The sequence below is a fragment of the Chiroxiphia lanceolata genome, chromosome 21 (genome assembly GCF_009829145.1).
Source record: "Chiroxiphia lanceolata isolate bChiLan1 chromosome 21, bChiLan1.pri, whole genome shotgun sequence".
In the NCBI taxonomy this organism is placed as follows: domain Eukaryota; kingdom Metazoa; phylum Chordata; class Aves; order Passeriformes; family Pipridae; genus Chiroxiphia; species Chiroxiphia lanceolata.
Genome location: NC_045657.1, coordinates 9750189 through 9777196, shown reverse-complemented (window position 1 = coordinate 9777196; position 27008 = coordinate 9750189). Strand labels below are relative to the sequence as shown.

At 50.7% G+C, this 27008-nt stretch overlaps 2 protein-coding genes across 2 annotated transcripts; one reads left to right on the top strand and one right to left on the bottom strand.

Moving 5' to 3' along the window:
- Window positions 1-437: 437 nt before the first annotated feature.
- LOC116797228 (ectonucleoside triphosphate diphosphohydrolase 2-like) lies at window positions 438-12327 on the bottom strand. Its single transcript, XM_032708590.1, is given in 14 exon segments — window positions 438-1073; window positions 1075-1165; window positions 1168-1216; window positions 2423-2553; window positions 3534-3588; window positions 3590-3634; window positions 4894-5031; window positions 5033-5167; window positions 6258-6485; window positions 7344-7489; window positions 7492-7502; window positions 8235-8385; window positions 9932-10049; window positions 12074-12327. Coding segments are annotated over 14 exon segments (1659 nt in total). The 5' UTR covers window positions 12188-12327; the 3' UTR covers window positions 438-826.
- A 2148-nt stretch (window positions 12328-14475) lies between these two features.
- NELFB (negative elongation factor complex member B) lies at window positions 14476-26252 on the top strand. The gene is made up of 14 exons (XM_032708536.1): window positions 14476-14541; window positions 14578-14730; window positions 14854-15017; window positions 15197-15296; window positions 16530-16760; window positions 17685-17870; window positions 19160-19272; window positions 19686-19788; window positions 21282-21377; window positions 22578-22720; window positions 23681-23787; window positions 24667-24808; window positions 25494-25602; window positions 25846-26252. The coding sequence occupies exons 2-14, from the start codon at window positions 14629-14631 to the stop codon at window positions 25981-25983; spliced, it is 1734 nt and encodes a 577-aa protein (XP_032564427.1). The 5' UTR covers window positions 14476-14541; window positions 14578-14628; the 3' UTR covers window positions 25984-26252.
- The last annotated feature ends 756 nt before the right edge of the window (window positions 26253-27008 follow it).

Sequence of the window (27008 nt, the reverse complement as noted above, 5' to 3'; positions counted from 1 at the left end):
CAGAGGAGCCGGAATGACTGCCAAGTCCCTGAGGAATCCTGACTATTGGATTATGCAGTAACTCTGGTCATGGTCTAATATGAAAGTCAGTGTTCTGACAATCAGGAAAGCTTCGTTCCTGGGTCTGCTCTGGTCTAAAGGACAACGTGGGATGAGTCACTTGCACAGTCAGCGAGACAAGCAGGTCAGTGCAAATAAACAAACAAGTGAACCTCAGCCCAGTTTGAGCCCAGTTTTAGCAGAGGTGAAATTAAATGTGTTCATTGAAGTCCTGGTTAAAGAGTTTAAATTGGCAATTTTAACCCTGGGTTGCCATGACTCAGCTGAGAGACAAAAACTCAGCTGTGTGTCTGTGCCCTTCGTTTCTCCTTTGATGCTCTGTAGAGACCAAGATTAAAGAGCATTGGTTTTGAGTGAGCATTCACTGGATGCTGTCACTGAAATGGAAGCACAGGCAGGTCAGCAGTGGCAGGCAGGAAATACCTGCATTTTCCCTAGAACATGGAAGCAAGTTGGCTGTTACATTCTGACTATATTTAGTGCTCTCTCAGTCTTCACTAGTGGCCAATACTACAGGTATCATCTCTTGAGGAGAAGACAGAGCACTCTTTGTCAGACACCAGCTCTCCTGATTTGGACAGGATTATTCAATACTCACTCCACAACAGCTCAGGGCCTGCCTGCTCAGAGGCATCGCCTCGTGCCTGACACGAGCAATCCCAGCTGTAGCCCAAGGAAGAGCCGTGCAGGCTGTTCTTGTTTGGAGGATGAATAGCTTGCCATCCACTGGGAATCCCAGGTTTCCTGTGGAGCAGGATCCATTGTCTCAAAGTACAGTAGTGCAAGTGCCAGCAAGTTGAAATAAGGCATCAAGGTTCTGGGAGTCCTGCAGGGACATCACTTCCATCCTCCAGTGACTTACACCTCTGTGGTTTTCTGTCTGGACCCTGTTGACTGTGCCTGGCAGGAGTCTGAGACCCACAGAAGTGTCAGTTGTCCTCAAAACGCTGCTGTTCCTGTTGCTGAGGGTGTTCTCCTTGGCCATCACCCGGTACGAGATGCGCATGAACGAGCAGTGAGCAGCACCACGAGAGGATCAGGAGCAGCGACCACACCCCTGGTTCAATCCCCTTGAGGATGCTTGGGCTGTCCTGGGGGATGGTGTGGTCAGGCTCAGCAGGTACCCAAGAGTCCAGCCAGATGATCTGTCACCCATCTATTGAAATAAAAAGGAGGAGATGTCAGAAGAGAAGGAGACAGTCTTGACCCCAGCTGTGCTTTTGTGCACGGGCCAAAGGCCTCATACGCCTTATCTGAGACTGGTCCAAGGCCTGGGCTTGAAATGAAGAGCTCTCCCACTCTCAGTGCCCTGAGTGCACCAATGGGCCTTACTGGCCCCAAACAGCCTCACCTGGCACTTCCACCCACACCTCTGCCCACGGGCACAGGAGCTCCATTTAAGCTCTGGCCTGGGCAGCCACCTCTTTTCCTGAGCTGTGCTGTAGGTGTGTGCTGTTCCTGCTCCCTGACTGGTTTTTCCCAGGTGGATCTCAGGTCTGCATTGTGAGCAGTTCTCTCTCAGGACCTTTGTTGTAGGTGCTTGTCTCTGGCTCTCCAGGCGGGCTCCCCGGGGGGCCCTGGTCCTGCCTCTTTACCTTCCTTTCTCTGATGGTCACCACGTGGCTGACTGAACTGCAGCCCTGCTCAGTGGCACCATGGCCTTTGTGGGGAGTTGGAAGAGGTCTGGGAAAAGGAATTTCTTTCCTTTGTGTAGGGGAAGGACCCTGAATCAAATCCCCCTTTCCATAGGGGCTCCAGATCCTGAAACAATTTCAGACCTTACTAGATATTAGGTTAGATTATTGGATATTAGGAAGAAATTCTCCCCTGTGAGGGTGGGGAGGCCCTGGCACAGGTTGCCCAGAGAAGCTGTGGCTGCCCCATCCCTGGAAGTGTCCAAGGCCAGGTTGGATGGGGCTTGGAGCAACCTGGGCTGGTGGAAAGTGTCCCTGCCCATGCAGAGGGGGGGAACCAGATGAGCTTTAAGGTTCCTTCCAACCCAAACCAGTTGGGATTCTGTGATTATAAGGCATTTATAAACCCTCACTAGTGAAAAGGGTGAAAGGGTTACAAAGAGGTAGGGCCAGCTCTTTTGGCTCAAGAAATTTTATCAGCAGTTTGACTTCAGCACTGAGTGGAGATCAAGCTGCACTTCCTTCCCTGTCCCAGACTCCTAAAGACAGTATTGCTCCAGATAGGTCTGTTTTTCAGTGGGGACAAGTGTCACCTCTAGCTCTGTGACACTGGTTTATTCTTTATCACAACTGTGAATCCACTTTGCAAAAACCATCCTGCTGGAGAAGCCCAGCTGGTCAGGGCTTGTGAGTGTGGAACCAGCCCTCCCTGGTAACTGGTGACTGACCTTCTTCTGGAACGCAGTCCAAGCAGGCCAGTCAACGTCGAGCGTGTACCCCTTGAACTGAGATGGAAGATGAAGGCAGACACCAGCACAGTACTCAGCAAGTGTATCCTGGCTTGCTTGGGACTCCCTAACCCAGCTGGTGCCATTCCAAAAGAAAAAAAAAAGATGGGGGAAAAAAATTAAAGAAGTATTCAGGAGGTGAATTTCAGGCCAGCTATAACCTCTCCCTTTCCTGCTCTGGGACTGGAGGAGGGGTTTGTGTCCTGTGCAGACTGAAAGCCATTTCCAGCACCCAGTGGACTGTGATCTGGGAAGCAGTGTCAGCTCTCAGTGCCTTTGTTCCCATCTTATTAAGCCAGGCAGATCCAAGAGCAGCAGGACTGGCAGCCAGGTCTCCCACTGGCCTTGCTGGTGGCTTGCTTGGTGTGATTCCCTGCTCTTTAATTAGACTGAGCTAATGTTGCAGCCTTTCTCTCAGCAGGAGCAGCATTTCCTCCATCCACAGAGAATGATTTTGGGAACTGCTTATGGGCTTTGCTGCCTTATTAGCAAACCCTGTAGGAATTGTCTCATTCAGATGTTACTGTGGATGCTCACGTCAGTGTCAGTGTAAATGGGGGTGACCTCAAAACCACCAGCTGAGGGAAAGGATTGGCAAATTCCCCCTGGCTTGTTCTCCTTGGGCCCAGGTGAAATGGGAACATCCTTGGAGTGTGAGTGGAGACTTAAGGAGAGGAGGATAACAGAAGACCAGGTGATATACAAGAGAGAGTCGACAGCCTTCCTGTTTACTCCTTAAAATGGAGTAAAAGGTATTTGTGGCTTTTTATTTAATTAAGTCCAGTGTTACCAGCAGCAGCTGGGATTTGGGGAGGAAGGAAAATAAGTGGAGCCTGTTTCCTCAAAGTGGAAAAAAAAACCCCAAACTGAAAACCCAAAAAAACTAAAAAAAAAAAAACCAGAAAACCCAAACCCCACAAAAATCAGGGTAAATCAAATTTTTCCCTAAGGGAGCCTATAAGTTACAGCTCTATAAGTCTGAACCCTGTTGACTTTTACAACAGGCTGTTTCTTGCTTCCCACTCTCCCTGCACACGAAGTTATTCCACAGTTACCTCTTTGAGGGACATCCCACACCGCCTCTTGACAGCCTGGCCCAAGTCAGGGAGAGGGAACAGTTTCTCTCATGAAGTCCATGGCCTCAGAAATCACCTTACAACAGCGGCAGAAATAACCATCAGGTGGGACTGTGCTCTGTGTCCCTGCACTGCACTCTGTGCCCACAGGAAAGGGAGGGGCAGTGCAGTGCCAGGGTGCCCTGTGTGTGCTGTGGTGGTGGTGTCAGGGCCTCGGATGGGTGCAAGGAAGATAAGATCTGTTACTGTCTGGAGATGGAACAGGTCTGTTCACAGGCAGAAGCCTTCCTGGCCCTGTATGGATAAGTAGACTAGTCACAGAATCATAAAATCACTTAGATTGGAGAAGATGTGTGAAATCAAGTCCAACCATTCCCCCAGCACTGCCAAGGCCACCACGAAGCCATGTCCCAAGTGCCACATCTACATGTCTTTAAATCCCTCCAGGGATGGTGACACCACCACTGCCCTGGGCAGCCTGTTTCAGTGCCTGACCACCCTTTTGGTGAAGAAATGTTTCCTAATATCCAACCTAAATCTTTCCCTGGCACAGCCTTAGGCTGTTTCCTCTCATCCTGTCCCTTGTTCCCTGAGCCTGACCCCCCCGGCTCCCCCTCTCCTGTCAGGGGGTTGCAGAGCCAGAAGGTCCCCCCTGAGCCTCCTTTGCTCCAGGCTGAGCCCCCCCAGCTCCCTCAGCTGCTCCTGCTGCTCCAGCCCCTTCCCAGCTCCGTTCCCTTCCTGCACACACTCCAGCCCCTCCATGTCTGTTGGTCTGTCTTGTAGTGAGAGGCCCAAAACTGAACCCAGTATTCCAGGTGTGGCCTTGCCAGATCCTTGTGCTCCTCAGCACCATGTCCATGGGAGACTCAGGAACAGGGAGCTGGGGAAATTCCCAGAATTACCTTCTCTGAAATGCACTTAGTTTTTCCCAGGATCTTGAGCTGCTCTTGGCTCAACAATCCAATGCCTTTGGACTCTAGATCCAGGTTCTCAGATAGAAACATGCTGGTGGTGCAGCGTGCCCTGATGTTTGCTGAGGAGTGGCAGAGGATCTTCAGCTTTACCACGGACTTGGTGTGGGAAGACCTGCTTAGCACACACTCCTGGCTCTCCTATCCCTGCTGGCTCTGTGGACACCAAAGTTGGTCTCAGGAGCTCCCCACAAGTCACTGGTGGGAAGCCAGGGGTCCATGAAGAACAGCTGTGTGACAATGAGGGGCAGAGGGCAGGAGTGCCCCGGTTTGGCTGTTCCCACTGTATTATTAATGGTCAAACTGGTTCCATTCCATGGATTCTCTGTGCCAGCTGTCTGCCCCAGTGCAAATGAGAACTCACCAGAAACCTGGTCCGGAGGGGCTGGAGAACACTGCCGAGGGAATGCTTGGAGAAGCTGCAGGAAGAGGAGGAGTTGAGCAGCCTTTGCACAAGTCTCATGCAGGCGGTGGGGCTGCTGGAGCCCGTGATGTTGAAGACCCTCCTTGGGGCCAGGGGTGTCCCATGTGTCACCACTGACAGCACAAGGCCCAGCATGCACTGACTGCCACTGCACTTCCCGGGAGTAGGAGAGGGGCCAGCAGGGATTAGACACAGTTTTAGCACTTCTCTGCTCCTGGAGGCAGAATAAAACAAGGACAGCAAGAGGATGACGTGGCATCCCAGGGTTTCACACAGGGAGCCAGAATGTTACCACGGTACAGGACAGATTTCCTCTGGCCACCACAGTGTTGAAGTGGAGCAGGAGGCTGTGAAAGGGTGGCCAAATCTTATGTCACTGAGTGAACCCCAAGGCCCAGGCTGCTGCAGCCCTCTCACAGCTCCTGCTGGGGCCGGGGCAGCCACAGGGGCTGGACCTGCTGGGGAGGAAGCTGAGGAGTCCCAGCCCTGCCTGCCCTCCTCTAGACCAGAAATACAGTTTCATGCATCCTGTATTCTTTCTAGTTGCAAGAAAGAGGCTGTTCAGGTCTGCTTTCCAAGGGCTCAACCCCCTCAAGAATCAGTGTTTCTTATCTCTAGTAATTCCCCAGTGTAAGCGTGGTAAACTTGGCCTCCATGAGGGACATTCAGGTCTCAAACAAGGGCAGGTAGGGTTTGAAGAGAGGCAAGTGCATGGGCAGGGAGGAGTTAATTTCTGAAAACTTAGGTTTTTTATGCAGACTAAAATGATTCCTGAGTTTGTATCAGATCCTATCCCACTCCCACCATTCCCCAAATGAAATAACGTTTGGAAGAACCAAAACACCTGCATGTTTTCAAAATGAAATATTGCCCTGTTAAAGATACTTCAGGGTTAAAGTCAGCAAAAGGATTACCCCAATGAAAGGTCCCAGTTGGTTCCTGGGTTGGTTGGTTCCCACTCTAGGATGGAGGAGCAGTTCATAGAAGGCAAGGGAAGCCTTGGCTTCTTGTCACCCTGAAAGGATGTTGGCACCTCTGGAGAGCAATTTTGTGCTCGTGTGTATTAATTAGGAGGCCAAGTAGAGCCTGCAAGTGGCAAACTCTGGAACAGGTGCTGTTTGTCTGTTTGGAGGGCATGATTTGGGCATAGAGGGTACATTTTACGAATGCACTGGGCTATCTATAGATATGTGCAAATGGCCTCCATTAGGGGCATTTTGCCCATTAGAAGCTACACCCTGTGCAGTTGGGATTTAATGATGTGGTATCCAGGGACTTTGCTCATGTCCTGTGGCAGAACTCACCTGGATGAGCAGGGAGAGCAGCCTCCTGTGGAGCTGGTCGGTGCCATGGCAGGGGCACTGACGAGTGTAGACCCTGTGCATCTGCCCATACAGCTGCAGCCTCACTCCCTCCTTTGGGACCTGGTTCTCCTCTTCCAGCTGGGATGTGAGCCGTGTTGAGGTTCCTCCCACGGACAGGACTCCTGCCATCCCCTTCCCAGAGGGCACCAGCTGCCCTCGCCAGTCATACTGACCAGAAAGAACCAGAGAGGTCAATCCTTGAGATTTCTCCATCTGGGTCACAGTCAGGTGCAAACAGTGCACAGAGGGACAAAGCAGCTTGGTGGTGCAGCACAGCCCAACTCTTTTTGCCCACAGGACACATGGATGGCTTTGGAAGGAACAGAGGAGTCATTGTACAGGCACTGCCACCCGCACAGAGACCTTCCCACAGCCCGTGGGGGCAAACAGGGCTCACCAGCCTGGGGGGGCTGCTCAAGGTAGTGGAGCAGGGGAGAGAGGAGAGGGTGGTAGAGAATGGCAGGGATGTTCCCAAGTGGGCAGATATGGGCTTCAAGTGCTGCCTTGGTGCTAAAGTGATCCTTCTGTAAGAAGAACCCTGTGGTTTCATCTCCCGCAGTCACTCATGTGAGCATCCTGAACGTTGTCCAGAAAGCCTCATGTGTGTCAGGGCAACTGCATGGGTGTGTTCATGAAAGGCTATAGGAGAGGTTTGGTCCTTCAAACTAGTTATAACCATAGAATCACAGAATGGTTTGGGTTGGAAGGGATCTTAGAGCTCATGCCCTGCCACCCCCTGCCATGGGCAGGGACACCCTTCCACTAGCCCAGGTTGCCCAAGCCCCGTCCAACCTGGCCTTGGACACTTCCAGGATGGGGCAGCCACAGCTTCTCTGGGCAACCTGTGCCAGGGCCTCACCACCCAACTCACATGAGGCTGGCATTTGATCCAACCTGCCTCCTGTGAAAGGCAGTGGAACTTGTGCTTAACCACTGCTTAAACTACAGGGTTTTACCAATCCCTCCACGTCTCTGTAGCTGTCTGTTAGTAGGATTTGCTCAGCCCCAGGGAGAATCGTCCTTTACCTTGAAGAAGTTCTCCAGGACATAGTTCACAGCAACCCAGTTAAATGCTTCCTCATCTGGGCTGGACAGGATCTGTGCCCCCCGAAAGCTGAAGGGGGATGACTTCAGGGCCACAGTCAGGGATGCAAGGAGATCATCAGAGAGGCGGGATGGGTGAGGCTAAAAAGAAGACAAAAAAGGACATATTTGTTGTTACAGGACCCTGCAGGGCTCCTGCTGTGCACCCCACTTTGGGCAGTAACACAGAGACACAACACACATCCCACTCCTGCTGCTGCTTCCCTCTCCCCTTCCATGGCACTGGGGGCAAGAGCAGCACAGGGATGATTGGAGCAGTCACGGCACCGTTCAAGAATTTAGGACTTCAGTACCCTCTGCTACCAAGGAAATCCTCTGGCCTCACCCCACTGACCTGGTCCCCTCCAGATCTCACTTTTCCCCAGTATCTAAAAGGGAAAAAAGCCCTGGTAATGAGGGGGCTCAGAAGAGTTTCCACAAAAGTGTGTGTATGATAAGATGGACCTTCCTGCTGCCATTCCCAATTTTTTGACAAGAAGTACCCCTGCAAGTCCATGTGTGTTGTCACATAAGCTGAAAACACGTGAGCTTCCAGACTGACAGATGTTTTCCCAAGCAGTAATTGTGAAACTGTAATTGGGAAGGAAACACAGCGCAGACTGGCAGCAGGGGCAGCACTGTGATCTCATGGCTGCTGGGGGGACAGGATGGAACCACAGCCATGATATTCCTCTCGAGGACATCTGGGCCTGAAGGAGGTTTAGCTGACCAGCAGATCAGGGTGGAACACACTGCAGAGCAGACAGGGTGAGGTGCATGCACAGAATGATCCGTGTGCTGATCTCTGGGTGTGGGTTTGCAACATTCACTCACTTCAGGTGCCTCGTGCTGGTGGTGGCTCCCACGTACAGCGGGGTTTGGCTGTGCTGCTCTGCTGGGATCTCCTTCTGGGCCCAGTTCAAACATGGCTCCAAGCTCTTCCCTGCTTTCTGAGGAGAATCTGAGTAGTTGGAGACTCCCAGACCTGAGAACCAGGGGACAGAATGAAATTTTAGGGAAAGTTATGGGAGAACTGTGACAAGTGTTACCCCAGAGATCACTGTCCTAGGGCATGGTTAAAGGCAGGACCTGTCACAGGTGGAATGAAGGAGCTCCTCCAGGTATCCACCCTGCTAAGATATGGTACTGGGAGCAAAACACGTGCATATAAATCCCAAACTGCACTAACAGAACCTCGGCTCTGCTGCTGAGATATCCACATGACTGCTGCAACAGCTGAGGCTTTCTCAGCCCACAGAGGAAGAAATGTGGCTTTAGCTGCTATAAAAATAAGCAAAAGGACACATTGCCACGGAGACAGAGCTGAGCTGATGTGTCACCTTTCCCCTCCAGCCACTTCCCCTTGTGTTGGCAGAGGTGGCTCCTAAGCCCCTGCCTGCAAGGCACCCCTGCTCCAGAGGAAGCTGGTGCTCTGCAGAGGTGTTGTGTGCCAGCCTTGACTCATTTTTCCAGCAAGTCAGTGGGGTCTTAAATACTGGTTTTGAACTGCTACTCAGGAAGATCCTCACTTCCCCATTCTCATCCTCCTGGCTGTGACTCCTCACCACGTGCTTTGCTCCCCTGGGCCCCTTGTAGGGCCGAACTGCAGCTTTCCTACAGCTCCTGCAAGGCTGTGACTGTGCTGCCATGCACACACGACTCCTCATATCTGGGCAAGAGCCCTGCCTGGGCCTCTGGTTGCTGCTTCTGAGGACAAACTGCCTCCCAGAGCTACAGCTGCTGCTTTTAGCCCAGCCATGAACATGGCAGCAGTCGAGGGATACACACAAGGTTTCAGGGAGCCCTTATTGCACCTTCTGTGGGTGGTTTGTGTTGCTTGCTGCTCTCCCACAGCACACTGAGGGTTCAGTCCTTCCCAGCATCCCGCTATAATCAGGCTTTGACATCAAAGCAAGATTGAGAGATAGGGAAGGAAAACCACAAGCATTAATGCATGGAACCCTTTCAGCTGGCATTGGCAGGGTCAAACTGATTCAAACTGGTGAGGAAAACCCCAATATTCTCTGAAATGTGACACCTAAAGGCAAGCTGAACTCCTGCTTGTGCTGTCAAACCCCACATAGGGAGTTGGAGCCTTTGCACCTCTGTTGTCCTGGGGCTACACACTTACTGCCCAGGACACAGTCAGGGGGAGGCAGAAGGTCCCAGGAATCACCCTGCAGCCAGATCTGTGTCCATTGCTGTTCACTGCCTTGCCTTGGCTCTGCCACTGATCCATGTGGACATCAGGATGAGCCCCAACCTCTCTGCATGCTTCCCTTCCTGCAGCAGCCCCAAAATCCTGTCACCTGCTCCTGCCAAGTGCCTGATGCCCGGCTGTGTGTGGCTAAACCTGCCCAGTGGAGAAGAGCCATGCTGAAAATAAGGTTGTGCTTCACTATTTCCGTGCGCAGCTGGGTGATGAAGGAGCCAAGGAATTTGTGGCCCTGATCCAACACAGATCTTTGGCTTCCCATACATCCATCCCCTGCCAGTCCCACAGACCAACGAGTAGGAACTGGGCACCTCACCTTGCACAGGGCAGGAACTGCATCCCCTGATCACCCCGGTCTTGTTTGCCTTGGTGGCTGTCCACTGGTAGATGAAGAGGATGGTGCGGGACGGGCCAGCATCCAGAACGATGCCATACTGGAAAACCCCCAAAACATTCCAGGTAAACACCACTGAATGCATGCTGCTTTGTTATTGTAGGGTTACTCAGCGTTATGTGGGTACTCAGGGTGACCCCTGGGCCTGCACTGCAGAATTTGAGTTCACTTTTTACATTCAAGGAGAGGGTGAAGCCAGGAGATGATGAGGATTTGTGGGGAACCATCTGCATTCCTGAATATACATGAGGAACAGCAGGAGTGGAGAAACGCCCAGAAACACATCAGGCCTCCAGTGGCACCCTCTGGAGCTGTTCCTGAAACCAGGCAGAGGGCTTCCACCGAGAGCTCAGCCACCTGGAGCTCAGGAAAAACAGGTCCTAAAGCACCGTACAGGGAGATGGCACCATACAGGTTCTCCACTGAATCCGGGGCTCAAACTGCTGCTGATTGGTTTGCTAAGGCTTTTGTGCAGGAATTGGAGAGCTGTGGCTTGTTTCTCCTGAGGAACCCGAGACTCCCGTGTCTCTTTGACGCCCCAGTGCAGCAATGGTGTGACATGGGCTGGGTTTGCCCCAGTGTGTGCAGAGCTGTGGGAGCTGCAGCACGCTGGGACCAACCAGCACAGGCACTGTGCGAGGTGGCAGCCCCACAGAGACAGAGATAATGTCTTGGCAGAACGAGCAGAGCAGTGACCATGAGCTTTCTCAACCCCTTGTCCCCCGACAGCTCTGCTCCTGCCCAGCTGTGGGGCTGAGGCATCTCTGCCTCTCTGCATCCCAGTGTCTGCTGTTTGCTGCTGATTGAGCCTCACTGAGCTGCTCCCAGGACACGAGGGTGAGGAAGTGGAGGCCACTGGAGTCCCTGCACAGCTGTCCTGGATGTCCCCACAGTCCAAACAGCCCCAGTGCTGGTCCAGGGTCTCCTGCTCTCCCCCTATTACATGACCCCAATCTGGGACATCTCCCACACAGCCTGGAAGGAAACTCATGAGATATGTGGTGGTGCTGGTCTGAGCTGCATCTTGCACACAAATAGTTGGAGCTGTGACTGAGTGGGAGGAGAAACCTCCTCAGAGGTTGATGTTAACAGCACCAGAAGGGTTTCAGAGGGGGGCAGAGCTGCTGCCTGCTGCTCTCCTGGGAGCTCCGGCTGCACCAGACACCCAGGGCAGGGGCTGGTGGGGCTGGGCTGGAGCAGAAATGCGGGAGGAGGCTGGAGCTCCCTGCCCGAGCCTGCTGGCACCTCCCACACCAGTGACAGCTCCCATTCCTGGCAGGGACGTGTCGGCTGCTGCCGCACAGGAGGAAGGAACAAATGGTATTGGTGGAGAAACTTGGACTATTTTTTCCTCCTTCACATAATGAGAGGCTGCTGTGGGAGCACCAGGGAGGAGGGGAGGGATCACCACACCCCTGCCCAGCTCAGCACCAGGGAAGGACAGAAAGTGGAGCAATGAGGGGGTTTTTAGTCTAATTTTGTTTCTGACAGGAGCATAGAGGAGAGGTACTATCTCTAAACACGCAGGATAACCTAATTCTGTTGGGTTAAACCATGGTGTGCCACTGGACCTCAGCAATGGGTGTTCAAGAGGCAGAGTGGGTGGGCATTAACCCCCCTCAGACCTAGTCATGCTGTGTAGAGCAGGCTGGCTCTTCAGTTAAAATCAAGATAGGACCAAAGAGGAGAAGGCATACAAGACAATTTGTTTTTAGAGAAAGAAGCAGCAGCTCAGAGCCAAATTCCTACCGACTTTCAAGAGGGACTGACCTCTTTCCCTCCACTGACACCACTGGTCCCTTGCTGCTCTGTGGGAGCTCCAGACATGAGCTGCCTCCCCTCAGCCTGCCGTGAGCATCTCTGCAAATCCGTGGACCATATTCTGCCTGTATTCCCGGACCAACCAAAGGAGTTGGCTTGGTTTTGGTTCAAAAAGCTACAGCAAGTTGAAGGATGCCAACCTGCCCTTGCAGTCTTGTTCTAGTCCACCCCTCAGTTTGTAAATGGCTCAGTAATAAAATGAATGTCCAAAGCAACACAACAGCCCAGTTTAACTGCCCTTACCTTGGTCCTGAGAGGGGCCACGGGCACATCTTTGGTGGAGACACAGAGCAGCACGATGCCCGTCAGTCCCGCCACGATCACCAGCCAGGGGGGAAGGAGCTCACGCCAAGACATGAAGCGCCTTCTCCTTCCTCAAGGAGCCCAAAGGGGAAGCAGTGGAGCAGCAAACTGACACCGGCTGCTTTAACAAGCTTTAAAGAGAGGAGAAAGGCGGGGCCGGGGCCAGGCTCTGACTTCAGCCCAGCCCCAAAGCCACAAGGACCACAGGGACGCGTGGGCCAGGCTGCGATGTGTCAGGCAGCTCTCCCTTCCATCCCTCCTCTCCATAAATAACAGGAGGGCTCCGTGCCCGCCCCAGTTCTCCCTTCCATCCCTCCTCTCCATAAACAACAGGAGGGCTCCGTGCCCGCCCCAGCTTTGCAAAGGCACCGCTGCAACCTCGAAACTGCCCCAGGCGGCTGGGCTGAGGTAAACACAAATGTGGGGTTAACTCGGCTGGGTAACAAGCAGAAAGCAGGCAAAACTCATCTGTTTGGTATTCCACGCCTGGCAGTGCTGACTGCCCAAATTAGAAGTGGGGAAACTCCTTGTCACTGGGTTTAATTTATATCTGAGGGCTCCGGGGCGGAGCTGGGGTGCTTCCCCTCAGGCACGTGTGCGTGGGGCTGGGGCAGAGGACACACTGCCCAGTCCCTTCAGACTGTGCCTGCCCCCTTGGTCACTTTCAGGTGGCATAAAAACATCTGCACTTTTGGGTTTCCACCCCCAGGAAACTCTGCCTGGTTCGGTCCTTGCTGTGTGTAGGAGACAACAGGGGCTGCTCAGCTCTTTTGCCCCCAGAAGGTCAGTGTGAGCCTTCTGGGGTGCCTGTACCCCCCTCCCTGACAGCTCCCTGTGGAAGATAACCAGCACTCAGACTTTATGAAACACATGCCTGCTTTCTCCTGTCTGATGCTGCAAAGAAACATCCTCAAAACCAGAATTTCTGCAGAAAACTGCAGCTGCTCACACTGTGGCTGAGCGCTCGTGTCCATGTGGTCATGGCATTTATACTAATACCACAACATATCATCAGCACCTCAGGATATCCAGCAGCTACTGAGGAGATTCCAGGTCCTGCCGTGGTCAGACTGGTCCTGCTTTGCTCCTGTAGGAACCCCCCCACCAGCAGAGCAGCCCCTCCAGCCATATGGGGACACGGAGAGGGACATGAGGGACCTCAGGGCACTGCAGCAGCTCCTGCCTGGGAACAGTGGAGTGCATCCCTTCTCTCACCTGGATATCAGGGATCACAGGGGTCTGTGAGCAGCAGCCCAACCTTCCAATGGTCTGAGGGGCTCTAAATCACTTTGGGTTGTTCCTGGACAGTTATACTGGCTGCTGGGCAGACCCCAGAGGGATTTCTGTGGTGGCTTAGACTGATGCAGCAGCAGATTGCACAAAGGACAAATAGGGAGATTTCCCCCCTCCTCCCCCACTCTTTAGCAGCTATCCCAAAAGTACAGGCCTGTGAAGGCCAAACCATGAATGGGGGAAGGCCACTTCTCTATTTTTAGTGGTGCTTCCTCTTTCCCTCATTGTCTGCCCAGCATCAGACAAGAGGAAAGCCTCAGACACCCCCAGGAATCCCATCCTTGCTGCCCTCTTATTGCTGTTGGCCAGAGCACAGAACCATGGAATCATGGAATCTCCTGAGTTGGAAGGACCATCGAGTCCAACTCCTGGCCCTGCACAGGATACCCCAACAATCCCATCATATGAGAACTCCTGGAGTAGGTCCAGCAGAGGCTGAGGAGACACTGAAAGGATGGAGCATCTCTGGGAACAGAAAGGCTGAGGGAGCTGGGGCTGTTCAGCCTCAGGAAGAGAAGACTGAGAGGGAATCTCATCCATGCCTGTCAGTGCCTGCAGGGAGGGGGCAGAGATGGACCAGACTCTGCTGGGGGGGGGAAGGGGGGGCAGCAATGGGACAAGAGGCAACAGCACAAACTGATGCCCAGAAAATTCCACCTGAACGTGAGGAAGAACTTCTTTGCTGTGCAGTGATCCAGCACTGAACAGAGACCAGAGGGGGTGTGGAGTCTCCTCACTGGGGTTATTCCAGAACCCTCTGGACACAATCCTGTGCCATGGGATGCTCATCCCATCTAACTCTGGGACGGCCCTGATGGAGCAGGGAGGGGCCACCAGATGACCCACTGTGGTCCCTTCAACATGACCCAGGCTGTGATTCTGTGTTTCTGTGCGCCTGAGAGCGCTGTCCGAACGCTCCCTGAGCCCTGCCCGCCCTGCCCGGCGGTGCGCGGGGCGCGGTGGCCCCGGTCGGAGCCCGCGGGGGTCGCGGGGAGGCCCCGCGGGAGGGGCGGCGGAACCTTCGCGCGGCGGAACCTTCGCGCTGCGGCGCGGGGCCCGCGGGCGGGGGACGGACCGCGAGGAACTAAGGCGGCACCGGGGCCGGGAGTTGGGACCGGGATCGGAATTGGGGTCGGGATCGGAATTGGGGTCGGGATCGGAATTAGGAGCGGGAGCGGCCCCGCGGGCCCGGCCAGGCCGAGATGTACGCGGGGCTGCAGGAGCTGGGGGTGGCCAACGGCGAGGACCTCAAGGAGACCCTCACGAACTGCACGGAGCCCCTCAAGGCCATCGAGCAGTTCCAGGTGCCGTGAGGGGCCGGGCTGTGTGTGGGTGGAGGGGGGAACCCACAGTGCCGTCCGGGCTTTTCGCTCTTTTGCTTTGTTGTCCCGCGTGCCGTTCTCAGCCCCGCTCGGTTGCTCTCTCAGACAGAGAACGGGGTGCTGCTGCCCTCGCTGCAGTACGCGCTGCCCTTCCTGGACCTGCACGGCACCCCCCGCCTCGAGTTCCACCAGTCGGTGTTCGATGAGCTGCGGGAGAAGCTGCTGGAGAGGGTCTCTGCCATCGCCTTGGAGGGGAAGGTCGAGGAGAGGTTGGTCGGCAGTCTTGGTTACTTGGAGCGACCTGGGAATCCTTTGAGAAAATACTGTGATGACTTCTGCAGGGGAGAGTTTGATACCTCGGGAATCAAGTTCCAGTGGCTCTGAGATGAGCCAGTCTGTCCCTTTACTTCTCCATGGCGCTTAGTCTCGTGCTCTCCCGTGTTTTCAGATACAAGAAGCTGGAAGATCTCCTGGAGAAGAGCTTTTCCCTGGTCAAGATGCCCTCCATCCAGCCCGTGGTCATGTGTGTCATGAAGCACTTGCCCAAGGTAGGACCTGCACTGTGCTGTGACGGCTCTGGTGTGGCTCCTCCAGCTGTGCTCCCTCTGCACACCTTTGCAGGTGTGTTGTTCAGTGGTAGGCACTGACTGAAGATTTAATTCATTCTTGTATCTGCTGCCAACTTAGTGGGCTAATTCAAAAGGCATTTTACGTTTCTATAATCAGATGAGGCTGTTTCCCTGTTTTCCTCAATCCATGCAGCTTCCTAACAATAGTCAGGTTCACCGATAAGTGAATTTTTCCACAGCTGATTTAAAAATCTTTGACAAGTGGAAAATAAGTCTTGAAGAATGAAGCTAGAAGTAGACAGGAATGAGATTCAGATCTGTGAGACAAAAGTCTCTAGGAGTGTCCTTATTAAAAGCATCATATTGCACTTAAGGTAACGGATTCAAAACTGCTACTGGAATTCTAGTAAGTCACTGAGTTTGGAAACACAATCCCCAATTCTCAGCACTGTGGATTTAAAGGAAATATTTTTTCTTCTTTGAAAGAAATAAGGAAAAGCTTGGTGTGTGATTTGGCTGTTGAAGAAGTGTCTTCAGGAGGAGGCAAGAGCTGAGCCTGTGGTACTGCTGGGTGTGAATGCCCAAACTGCCTGAGGGGATGATCAGTGAGATTGTCCTGCTCTGCTCTGCTCTGGGGCAGCCTCACCTTGAGTCCTGGGGGCAGTTTGGGCACCACAATACAAGAAAGATCTAAAGCTGTTGGAGAGTGTCCAAAGGAGGGACATGGAGATGGTGAAGGGCCTAGAGGAGAAGAGTCTGAGGAGAAGCTGAGGGCACTTGGCTTGTTCAGCTGGGGAAGAGGAGACAGAGGTCAGAGCTCATCAGGGTCTGCAGCTCCTCCTGAGGGGCAGCTCTGATCTCTGCTCTCTGTGAGCAGGGACAGCACCCAGGGAATGGCTGGGGCTGTGTCAGGGCAGGGTCAGGTTGGATCTCAGGAAAAGGTTCTTCCCCCAGAGGGTGGTTGGGCACTGACCAGGCTCCCCAGGGCAGTGGGCACAGCACCAAGGCTGCCAGAGCTCCAGGAGAGTTTGGACAAGGCTCTGAGGGACGGGGTGGGATTGTTGGGGTGTCTGTGCAGGGTCAGGGGTTGGACTGGATGATCCTGGTGATCCTTCCAGCTCAGGATGTTCTGTGATTCCGTGATTTAGGTGTCTCCTGTGGTCAGCTGGGCAGGTGAGGGGTTGTCCTGTGTAACTGCTGTGTCCACTGCAGGTCCCTGAGAAGAAGCTGAAGCTGGTGATGGCTGACAAGGACCTGTACAAGGCCTGTGCCGTGGAGGTGAAGCGGCAGATCTGGCAGGACAACCAGGCCCTGTTTGGGGACGAGGTGTCCCCCCTGCTCAAGCAATACATCCTGGAGAAAGAGAACATCCTCTTCAGCAACGACATCTCCTTCCTGCAGAACTTCTTCAGTCCTTCTCCCAAAACAAGGCGTCAAGGAGAGGTGAGGACAAAGGCACCCTCACAAGATGCTTGAGTGGAATCCATCAGTGTTCAGTCACCCTCAGCACAGAACAGGGTCTGTTCCCCCACCCAGCTTTGCTCCTCAAGTCTTGTAGCTTGACAAAGTCTTTGCTAGAAATACCAGGCCATTGTCTCCTATATATCTTGGTGAAAGCAGGAGGAATTATTTTAATAGTCACTCAGTGCTGTGTAATGATTGATGAATGTTCTAAGGTGTTTATGCACTTTTAAAAAAACATAGGAAGGCTGAAGTTTTTTTCTGTAGTGTCCAGTCTGGCTGTAATACACCTCAGGTGTTTGGAAGGCTGAGCATCTCTATCACATCAGTTTGAATATGTTAATATGTTGAATTTCTTTTCTTGGGACCTCTTTTATAGCCCAATAAAATTTGCTTTACTTTTTTTTTTTTTAATGGAAAGCTATAGTTAATCTGGCATCCAGAAAAGGTGCTCTTTGAATGGAATTAATTATAGGGCAGTGTAAAGCTATAATTTCAGAGAGGGCAGTATGTTTGTTACATGGAGGATGGTTTGGGCCTGTTTTGCTTTCAAAACCATGTAGTGTAAATGCTCTGGTGCAATTTACTCCAGGTTTACACTGCAGAGTTGTGGTGTAACTCAGCACCACACATCCACTTGTACACTCCCCCTGCAGGGAGAGTCAGGAGGATAAAAGAAAGAAGCTTGTGGATTTAGGTAAAAACACATTATGGCTCTGAAAGATTTGGTGAACGTACCTTGAACAAATGCTCTTGGAAATGCTGCCTGAAATAGTTCCTTTGCAGGAACTGATGTCACTGTGGATGTTTCAATAAATCATGTAATAAAATTAATTTACATTCTGTGTGTGTGTGTGTGAAGTTAGAGCACCTCCTGGTACTGAGTGCACGTTTTTCCCACTGCAGGTGGTTCAGAAGCTGACCCAGATGATTGGGAAGAACGTGAAGCTCTATGACATGGTGCTGCAGTTCCTGAGGACGCTGTTCCTGCGCACGAGGAACGTCCATTACTGCACTCTGAGGGCAGAGCTCCTCATGTCCCTGCATGACCTGGAGATCAGTGAGATCTGCACCGTTGACCCCTGTCATAAGGTACCAATCATATGGGACACAGGGGAGGGTTGCTGGAGAGTTTTCTGTTTTCCCCCCTCCTTCAGCCCAGAGGACATGAGTCCTGAACTTCCCCTGTGAAGGGAGTTCAAGTCTTGAACCCAAATGTCATCTTATATCCCTTGGAACTTCAGGTGAAAATTTCATCTTGGTGAACCAGCAGTTTGCTTTCATTTCATAACCCATGAATCATTCAGATTTAGGGCACTTATGCAGTGTTAAAAGCAATGTCTAGTCTGACACCTATAATCTATGTAGGTGCTGCAAAAATAACAAAAACCATCAGCTAGCCACAGGTTCTTAATCCAAGCTTGCTTCCCTCCCAGTTGTGGCTGGTGTGATATACTCCATCTGCCAGTAATCTGTGTGTGAAATACTACATACTTTGGATCTTGAATTATAAGAAAACATGCAACTATTCAAATATTGGGAGGTGACAGACTTGTTAATGTCACACCAGGATTGTGTTACTGGCCCGTTGTCCTTAGTTAGCTTCACTCTGACCTGGAACAAGGGTTTTTCTCTGGAGTAGTTGCTAAATTTGATGTGTGTTATGCTCAGAGATGCTGTCCTAGAGTGAGGATAAATATTCCTGCATGCTTACTAATGTGTTCTGTTCAAGAGTCCCCAAATGAGTGCACAGACAGTGACTGAAGAGACAAGGGCAATTCTTGTTCAAGTTTGTTTTTCAGCCACTTTGTTTTGCCACTGCTAAATGCAGTAATGCTGCAAGGACAGTAGCTGAAAACATTTCAGAAAATTCAGGAAGCTGTGATTTTTTTGACAGTTGAAATGTTGAGGGGAAATATAGGTTGGTTTCTGAAAGGGAAAAAAAGCCCTTAATATTGGATTTCACTAATATAGCTCTAAAGCAGAAGCTCCACTGTCGATATTCCCCTACTTAGGGGGTGAGGGTGGTATTGCAATGGCCAAAATAGCCTGAATTTTTATTTCTGAGTGATGCTGTTTCTTTCTCAGTCTCCTGTTTGTGTAAACCCACAGGTGTGCTGGGCAGTGGTGTATTTTTTAAGTGCCTGCTCCTTAATTTCCAGGGAATGCCTTTCCTGGGAGGGGAGAAAGTGACACCAGGTCAACTCACCTTGGCATCTCTGGCCTCCTCTGTGTTTGTGACCAGCTTGGTCCCACTATTAAAGTGACTTAATTCCCGGTGTTTGGAGGTCACTCTGAGCCTGTTTTCTCTGACATCATGTGTGTTATTGCTGGTTTAAGGAGTGGCTGAGGCTCATGGAGCTCTCTGCATTTTGTGACAGTTCACCTGGTGCCTGGACGCCTGTATTCGGGAGAAGTTTGTGGACAACAAGAGAGCCCGGGAATTGCAAGGGTTTCTGGATGGAGTGAAGAAAGGACAAGAACAAGTGTTGGGGTGAGGCTCTTGGGCTGTTTACTGAGGAACTGAAATGGGTTCCTGGCAGTCACAACATCTGGCAGGGGTTGTAGGTGTTAGTTCTTCCCTAGAGCCAAACCTCCAGCAGCTCCAGTCACATCCCAGACATCCATGAGCATTCCTGCTCATGGCAGAGCCAAGCAGAGAGCTTGCACTGCTTTAGTTGTCTCCCCTGTGGTCTGGTAACTGGCTGTGGGAGAACTCCTGCTGGATCTCAGTGCAGAGGACTTTTTAGTCATTAGTTTGGGTAACGTGCTCTTACAGGTCAAAGAAATCCCCTTTGTGGTGTTTTTACGAGGCAGGAGAAGGTTCACCAGGTGGGCACAGGTGCATAAGGACCTGTGCAGTTGTTTGTTATGTATGCCAAGTGTTTGGTTTTTACTTCTCCTCAGGGACTTATCAATGATCTTGTGTGATCCCTTTGCCATCAACACCTTGGCCTTGAGCACCATAAGGCACCTGCAAGACCTGGTTGGGCAGGACACCTTACCCAGGGTAAGTGTTGCAGCTTGTGTACCTGATCTGAGCTATGGTCTTGGTTGATTGGCATCCCTCAGGGAAGGGCTGGCACTGCAGGAGAAGTGTGACTAAGGTCTCAGGTGCATGTGTGAATAGGAACAAGGGAAAGGTGGTTCCTGTGCATTTGTAGCCCTGCTGTAGAGCTCTGCAGGAGCACTGTTTGAAGATGGGCAGGGGAGGGGATTGTCCTGCTCTGCTCTGGGGCAGCCTCACCTTGAGTCCTGGGGGCAGTTTTGGCTACCACAATATAAGAAAGATCTAAAGCTGTTGGAGAGTGTCCAAAGGAGGGACATGGAGATGGTGAAGGGCCTGGAGGGGAAGGGTCTGAGGAGTGGCTGAAGGCACTTTACTTGTTCAGCTGGAGAAGAAGAGACTGAGGTCAGATCTCACTGGGTCTGCAGCTCTGCTGGAGGGGCAGCTCCAATCTCTGCTCTCTGTGAGCAGTGACAAGACCCAGGGAATGGCTGGAGCTGTGTCAGGGCAGGGTCAGGTTGGATCTCAGTAAAAGGTTCTTCCCCCAGAGGGTGGTTGGCACTGACCAGGCTCCCCAGGACAGTGGGCACAGCACCAAGGCTGCCAGAGCTCCAGGAGGGTTTGGATGATCCTCTGAGGGACAGGGTGGGATTGTTGGGGTGTCTGTGCAGGGCCAGGGGTTGGACTGGATGATCTTTGTGGGTCCCTTCCAGCTCAGCATATTCTATGTTTCTATGATTTTGGGACTCTCCAAACTGACAACGAATCTTTTGCATGGCTCATTCTATGCTGGCAGCTGGGCAAATACAGAACCATATGCAGAAAATGTGCCTGCCTGCTTTGTCCTTCCATCAGTTTGTCTGAGAGCAGCAGCCTTTCCCCTGCCACAGTAAATGCCAGGGATTAGTTAGCTCTGTTCTGCTCTGTTTGCTGAGATACAACACAGTTCCTGGAATAGTGTCTGCAGGAGGTGCTGAAATGTTAAAGGAGGGCACCCTTACAGGTGTCTGAACAGTGTGAGGCACTTGCTGGTTTTATCTCTGAGTTGTTAAGTATTATTGTTGGATGGAATAACTTCCTCGTGACAGTTGAAGACTGAAGTTTGTTTTGGTTTCATGGCACAATGTAAACAAAAAAACCATTGTCATTCTTACACACCCTTTCTCCTTTCTTCTGCTTGATTTGTCCTGTCACATATTACATTTCAGTGCACTAATTGGGCTGGACACATTTAAAAACCATGTTTTGATCAGGTAGCTGCAAACTTCCTGGTGCTTTATAAAAGTTACAAAACCCCACAAGCCCTCAGGTGTGTCTGTGATGTGATTCCTGTTTGAGGAATCAGGTTTCAATTAAATTGGAGAACTGAACACCTCTAGCAGTTTTTAATAAAGCTGCTAATCCAGAAGAACTTTGAATATAAACCACTGCTTTGAAATAAGTATCTGATGTGGAAGACCAAAATAGCTGTTTTTCTTCTCCCCTTAAAATTGGAGGAAAGCCCAGACCTGCTGCTGCTCCTGAGGATGCTGTCTTTGGGACAGGGGGCCTGGGACATGATTGACAGTCAAGTCTTCAAGGAACCAAAAATGGTGAGCCATTTTGATCTTTAGAATTTAACACATTTAATTGAACAAGTTTAGATTTGTTTGCTATTTATTGTGTCCCTGATTTAATGTTCACTGTGCAAACCTCTCGTCAGAGCTTTCTTGGGGAAAACACATCAGTGGTCACAGAGCAGCAGCTCCAGTGGACTTGCTGTGAGCTTCCTTTTCCTGCTTTTTGATTTCCATGAGTGCCTGGCCCTTACTGTTCTAAAATCAGACTGTACCTCTGTCAAATACTGCACTGGTTGCTCACTGCTCTCTCATTGTTCCTGGGATCTTCCACACAACTGACAGGTTTGTAGGACACATCTTGCATGAGGAAAGCAGGATTTCCAAGGCTGGTCTGAAACATGACCATGAGAAATGTTTCTCCCTTCCAGCTCTCTGTTGCAGCAGCTTTGTGTAGTGCCACATTTAGCACTTTCCAGGCTTTGGAAATACTTTCCCAGTATTACAGGAAGCCCTGGTGCAGTTCAGCTGAGGCCAGGAAGGCCAACCATGGTGTTGCACAGTGGGGCTGTTTCTCAAGAGAAATTTGCTGTTTCTGTTCTGAGCTATAAAGCAGCAAATGTCTACTGAGGGGGATAGTTGAACTCTCCAAAATATACCTATTCCTGGCTGCTTGCATGTTTAAATTTACCAGGGGGAGGGTGTGCTTCAACACTGGGACTGTGGCAGTGAGAGTGACCAATATTCCAAGGGTAGCACTGTGATTTGTGTTCTCTCATGAACCTCTAGGGAAAAATGTTCACAGTTTCTTTCCAAAGGGAATCTCTGTATTGCAAATCTGTTTGTGTTTGTGTTACCACAAATAAGCCTGGACTATGCTGGAGGTATATAATTGTTGATAAAAGCAGTTTGGTTTCATCCTTAACATGCAGTGCCTGCAGCAGTTTTGGGAAGGATCTCTCAGAGGAAGTGCTGTGTAATTGTCCAAAGAAAGCATTTGAGCAGGAGTATTCCTGTAGGTGAGGTGAAGTAAAATTTTTCTGATTGCCATGGAACACATGGAAGTGAATTATTGAAGAGTTTTGACAGAAACTGGATGTCTGAGAGCTTGTTTTCCTCAGTGTAGGATGAGGCTCCTCACACTGCCTCGCTGTTTGCTAAGGCACTCCAGGACCATTAGGTGGCATGAAGTGATTGATGATGGTTCTTCTGCCTCTGTTCTTCCACCCCTCCAAGGAAGCTGAGTTGATCACCAGGTTCCTGCCCCTGCTGATGTCCTTTGTGGTGGATGACCACACCTTCACTGTGGACCAGAAGCTGCCCTCGGAGGAGAAGGGGCCGATTCCCTACCCCAGCACCATTCCTGAAGCTTTCACCAAGTATGTAATCCTGCCTCCCAGCTGTACCCATGCTCTGCTTACCACAGCCAAGCACCAGGGAACCAGCCAGCCCTGACAGGGAAAAGTACTCCATGTGCTGAAGCCAAGACTTCTGGGGATAAGATTTAGCCCTAATTAATCAAGGCTGAACTTTTCCTTTAACGGACCAGGTTTCCACCACGGTTCCTCAGATGGAATTTATTGACATAAAATAATATTTCTTGTAATGACCATTCTTTTGACAGACTGAATATGAAAGTATTTGGTATTTCTGTTCAAATTGCTGCTTGTGCAGCTTCCCAGGCAGTGAATGCTCAGTGTTTGGGTGATGTTTGGGTGATATTTGGGTGCAGCTGGATGAGTGCCCGTGCTGGGTTCTGGAGAAGCACTATTGGAAATCATAAAGCTGGCATTTTTGGCACCCACACTCATTCTCTGTTGATAACCTGTCACTCCAGGGACGTCAGAAAGATAATTAAAACCCCTGTGTGCTCTGTCATATTCACATCTTGCACTAATTTCCAGCACAATTCTTGTCTGTCTGCCAGAATCTGGAGTCCTGTAGCCCAAGAGCTGAATTCTCCTCTATGATCTTTGACTTTTGGGAAACTAAAACACAGCAGTATTGGACTTTGTTTCATTTTTGAGTATTTGGGCTTCTTCTGAACCCCAGTTTGATTGGCACTTTTATCATGAATACATTATAAATGTCCACAATCAAATCCAGCTGTTTGGCTGTGAGACAACACAATGTTTGCTGAATGGCAGATTTTTTTGGAGCATGATAGTGAACATAGGGATGATCCATCTGCTCAGTCAGTGAATAGCTGCTCTTCAGTGGGTTTGGGGTTAGCTACTGCTGTACCTGCTTGATTTCTATCAGTATTTTAAACCTCTAAAAAAAAATTTAAAATCTTTTTAAGCTTTATTGATGAAGAAACTTTGCTTCTGCCATAACAGATTCCTGCAGGAGAACAGAATAGCCTGTGAGATTGGGCTGTATTACATCCTTCACATCACTAAACAGAGGAACAAGAATGCTTTCCTCAGGCTCCTGCCAGCACTAGGCAAGTTTTTGTCCCATCTTCTATCCTGTAGCTGTATAGGAGGCAAATAAATCTGGAGTGAAAGGGATTTCAGAGCCAAAGATGTCATGTCATGTCCTGCCTTTGGCTCTTCTGTTGACTTAGTTGTGAGTCCCGGCAGAAGTGTTTGGGTTTGTCTGCAATTAGGGCACTTTTCTGCTGATCTGAGAGTTTAGGGATAGTGGCTGAGGGTCAGTTCCTTAGATCAAAAGCTCTATTAACAATTAGGTGAGAACTGTTTGGAATGAATCTGCAAGATAAAAGAGCAGGTGGCTTAATTCTGCTGCTGCCCAGAGTAATTGCAGGTGACCAGAATTTCCTGGGACTTGGCTTTGTGTGCTGAGAAACCTGTAACAAAATAGGACTGAACAGAGTCTTAAATTTTTTACTAGGATTACCTTGTTCACTGACTCCTCTGGGATAAGTTGCAGGAGAGCTCTGAAGCAACCTGCTCCTAATCTTTAATGTCTAAAAGATCAAAGCCACCTGCCTGGGCTACCTGTTTTCTAAGGAAATGATTAAAAATGACTGAAAGTGGGTAGGCTTGTATTAGGTATTTGGAAGAAATCCTTCCCTGGGAGGGTGGGGAGGCCCTGCCACAGGTTGCCCAGAGAAGCTGTGGCTGCCCCATCCCTGGAAGTGTCCAAGGCCAGGTTGGATGGGGCTTGGAGCAACCTGGGCTGGTGGGAGGTGTCCCTGCCCATGGCAGGGGGTTGGAACCAAATAATTAAAGTTCCTTCCCACCTAAACCATTGCATGGTGAAATCTCACTGCCAGATTTTCAACAGGAGCCTCAGCTCTGTGGTGAGGTTTTGGCACATCCTCATCAGGCTCTGTCTCTTTGCTTTCCATGTTGTTTAGTTGAGACATTCAGTGACTTGGCCTTCAGTGATATTTTCCTGCACCTGCTCACTGGGAACCTCACACTGCTGGGGGATGAGTTTGCACTGGAGGAGTTCTGCACCAGTCTCTTTGATGGCTTCTTCCTCACTGCCTGCTCCAGGTAAATAGGATTTTCCTCAGAGGGAAGTGAAGGGAGTCAGTTTACAGAATGCCTGAGAGAGGTTTCAGTGCTTTGAGCAGTATTGTATAGTTCAGCAAATTCTTCACATGTTGTGGAAATACTATTCTGATGCTGTTTTTCTTTAGGGATAGGCTTATATTTTTTTTTACTTTTTATCAGCAAAATTGTAATATGCTGATTATAAATTATTATCTGAACTGTAATTCATTATTCATAAATTGGAGTTGCAAAGGAGAATATCCTTCAGGCTTTGCAGTAGCTCTGAATACACAGAGTTAACTTCAGCCTTTTGCAGTATCAGCTGCACACAGAAATCTGTTGTTACTGCTGGTATAGCTGGTGGCCTGCAGACCAGATCTGACCTCCACAAAGCTTCCCAAAAAGTGGCTGGAGCTGCTGTTGGGGCTGCTGCTGCTGCATCCTCCACACATGGAGGGATAAACGTCCATGTGCACGTGGCCTGTCCTACAGAGATGAGCTGCTGCCGTGTCTGTGCTTAAAATCTCCCCCTCCCTCCTCATGGTTGCTGCAGGTCCACTCCTGTTGAGCAATTCCACGAATCCTTTTGGAAAATTCTAACAAAGCTCCCAGTGTGTGTGGGTGTGAATTACTCTGGTGCTGTTGCTGTAGCTTCCTGGCTCTCAGAGTGGTGTTTGTTCTGCAGAAAGGAGAACGTCCACAGACACGTGCTCAGGCTGCTGCTGCATCTGCATCACAAAGTGGCACCAGCCAAACTAGAGTCTCTCCAAAAGGCTTTGGAACCCACCAAGCAGGTAGGAAGGGGAGCATGACAAGGGGAAGACTGGTTGCAGATGAAAGCAGCTACCTTTCCAGACATGGTTTAATGGACCACGAGCTCTGCTCTGAGTGTACCCAGTCGTAGCTCAGTCACCTTGTAGCTTCCTTCTTCTTTCTGGGCTGGTTTTACAGGGTGATGGCACACTTGCTGTGCTGGGTAGTAGGGGCTACAATGGAGTGTGACTCTTGTTTTTCCCCCCTCAATTCTCATTTTACAGAGTGGGGAAGCTGTGAAGGAGCTTTACAACCAACTCACCGAGAAGCTGGAGCTCCGCAAGCCGAGTCCAGCTGAGGTGACTGAGACCCCCTCCATGGAGCTGCCCTTGCCCACTGTGCCCACACCAGCCTCACGCTGAGCTGGGTCTGCAGGAGAACAACTAACCCAGTGTGAAGCTCTCTGCTGCCTTCTGAGTGTCTCTGCCCACAGGGTGGAAACACAAAAAAAGCCACTGAAGCTCCTTCAGGAAACACTGCAGTTTGCCCAACTCATGCTGGCTAGAAAACTGTATGCAGTGCATTGCAAGGTTTACTTTTCTTAAGGATAGCTGAGTGTCTTCGTGTAGAGCCACTTAAAATCTGACTGTACATTGTTTTTTCCAAAAGAAAATGCATATTTTTAAGCTTGGCATCTTGTGTTTTTAAACTGCTGTAAGAACTACTCAGTGAGTGTGGAACCCCAGTGTGGCTGAGCAGGTGGTGTGGGCTCCTGAGGCTTATCCTGGCTTTCTTTGGTCTTGGTCTGCCCTTGGCGGTCTTTGAGAAGATGCTCAACAAGAGGAGGTATCAGAGGAGGATAAACTCCACTGATACCATTTCCTGTTTGAGGTTTTAACTCTTCTGGTAGATGGTAGGACATGCTGCACTAGTCAGACATGTCCACTGCTGTCACAGCCCAAGCAGCAGTAACAGCCTCTTCTCAGACAGGCTTTTACAAAGAAGGCCAGAAATCAAATCATTCCCTCCCCTTTTTTCCCCACTTTTCTCCAAAGGAGTAGCTTGGAATGAGTCCTGGAGCAGGTGAAAAAGAGCAAGACTGGCACGTTCCTCAGTGACAGTGGGGTTTGAGTGTAGGGGCATTGAAATTCTGGTTTTGAAGAAAGAGAATCATAGAATAGTCTGGGTTGGAAGGGACTTTAAAGTTCCAACCCCCTGCCATGGGCAGGGACACCTTCCACTAGCCCAGGTTGCTCCAAGCCCCGTCCAACCTGGCCTTGGACACTTCCAGGGATGGGGCAGCCACAGCTTCTCTGGGCACCCTGTGCCAGGGCCTCCCCACCCTCACAGGGAAGGATTTCTTCCCAATATCCAATCTAAACTTACTGTCTGTCAGTTTGAAGCCATTGCCCCTTGTCCTGTCCCTCCAGTCTCTTGTAAATAGTCT

Coding starts and splice junctions, on each gene's coding strand:
- NELFB (XM_032708536.1), top strand. CDS start 14,629: ATGTACGCGGGGCTGCAGGAGCTGGGGGTGGCCAACGGCGAGGACCTC. Junction 14,731..14,853: donor AGGCCATCGAGCAGTTCCAG/GTGCCGTGAGGG, acceptor TTGCTCTCTCAG/ACAGAGAACGGGGTGCTGCT. Junction 15,297..16,529: donor TCATGAAGCACTTGCCCAAG/GTAGGACCTGCA, acceptor TGTCCACTGCAG/GTCCCTGAGAAGAAGCTGAA.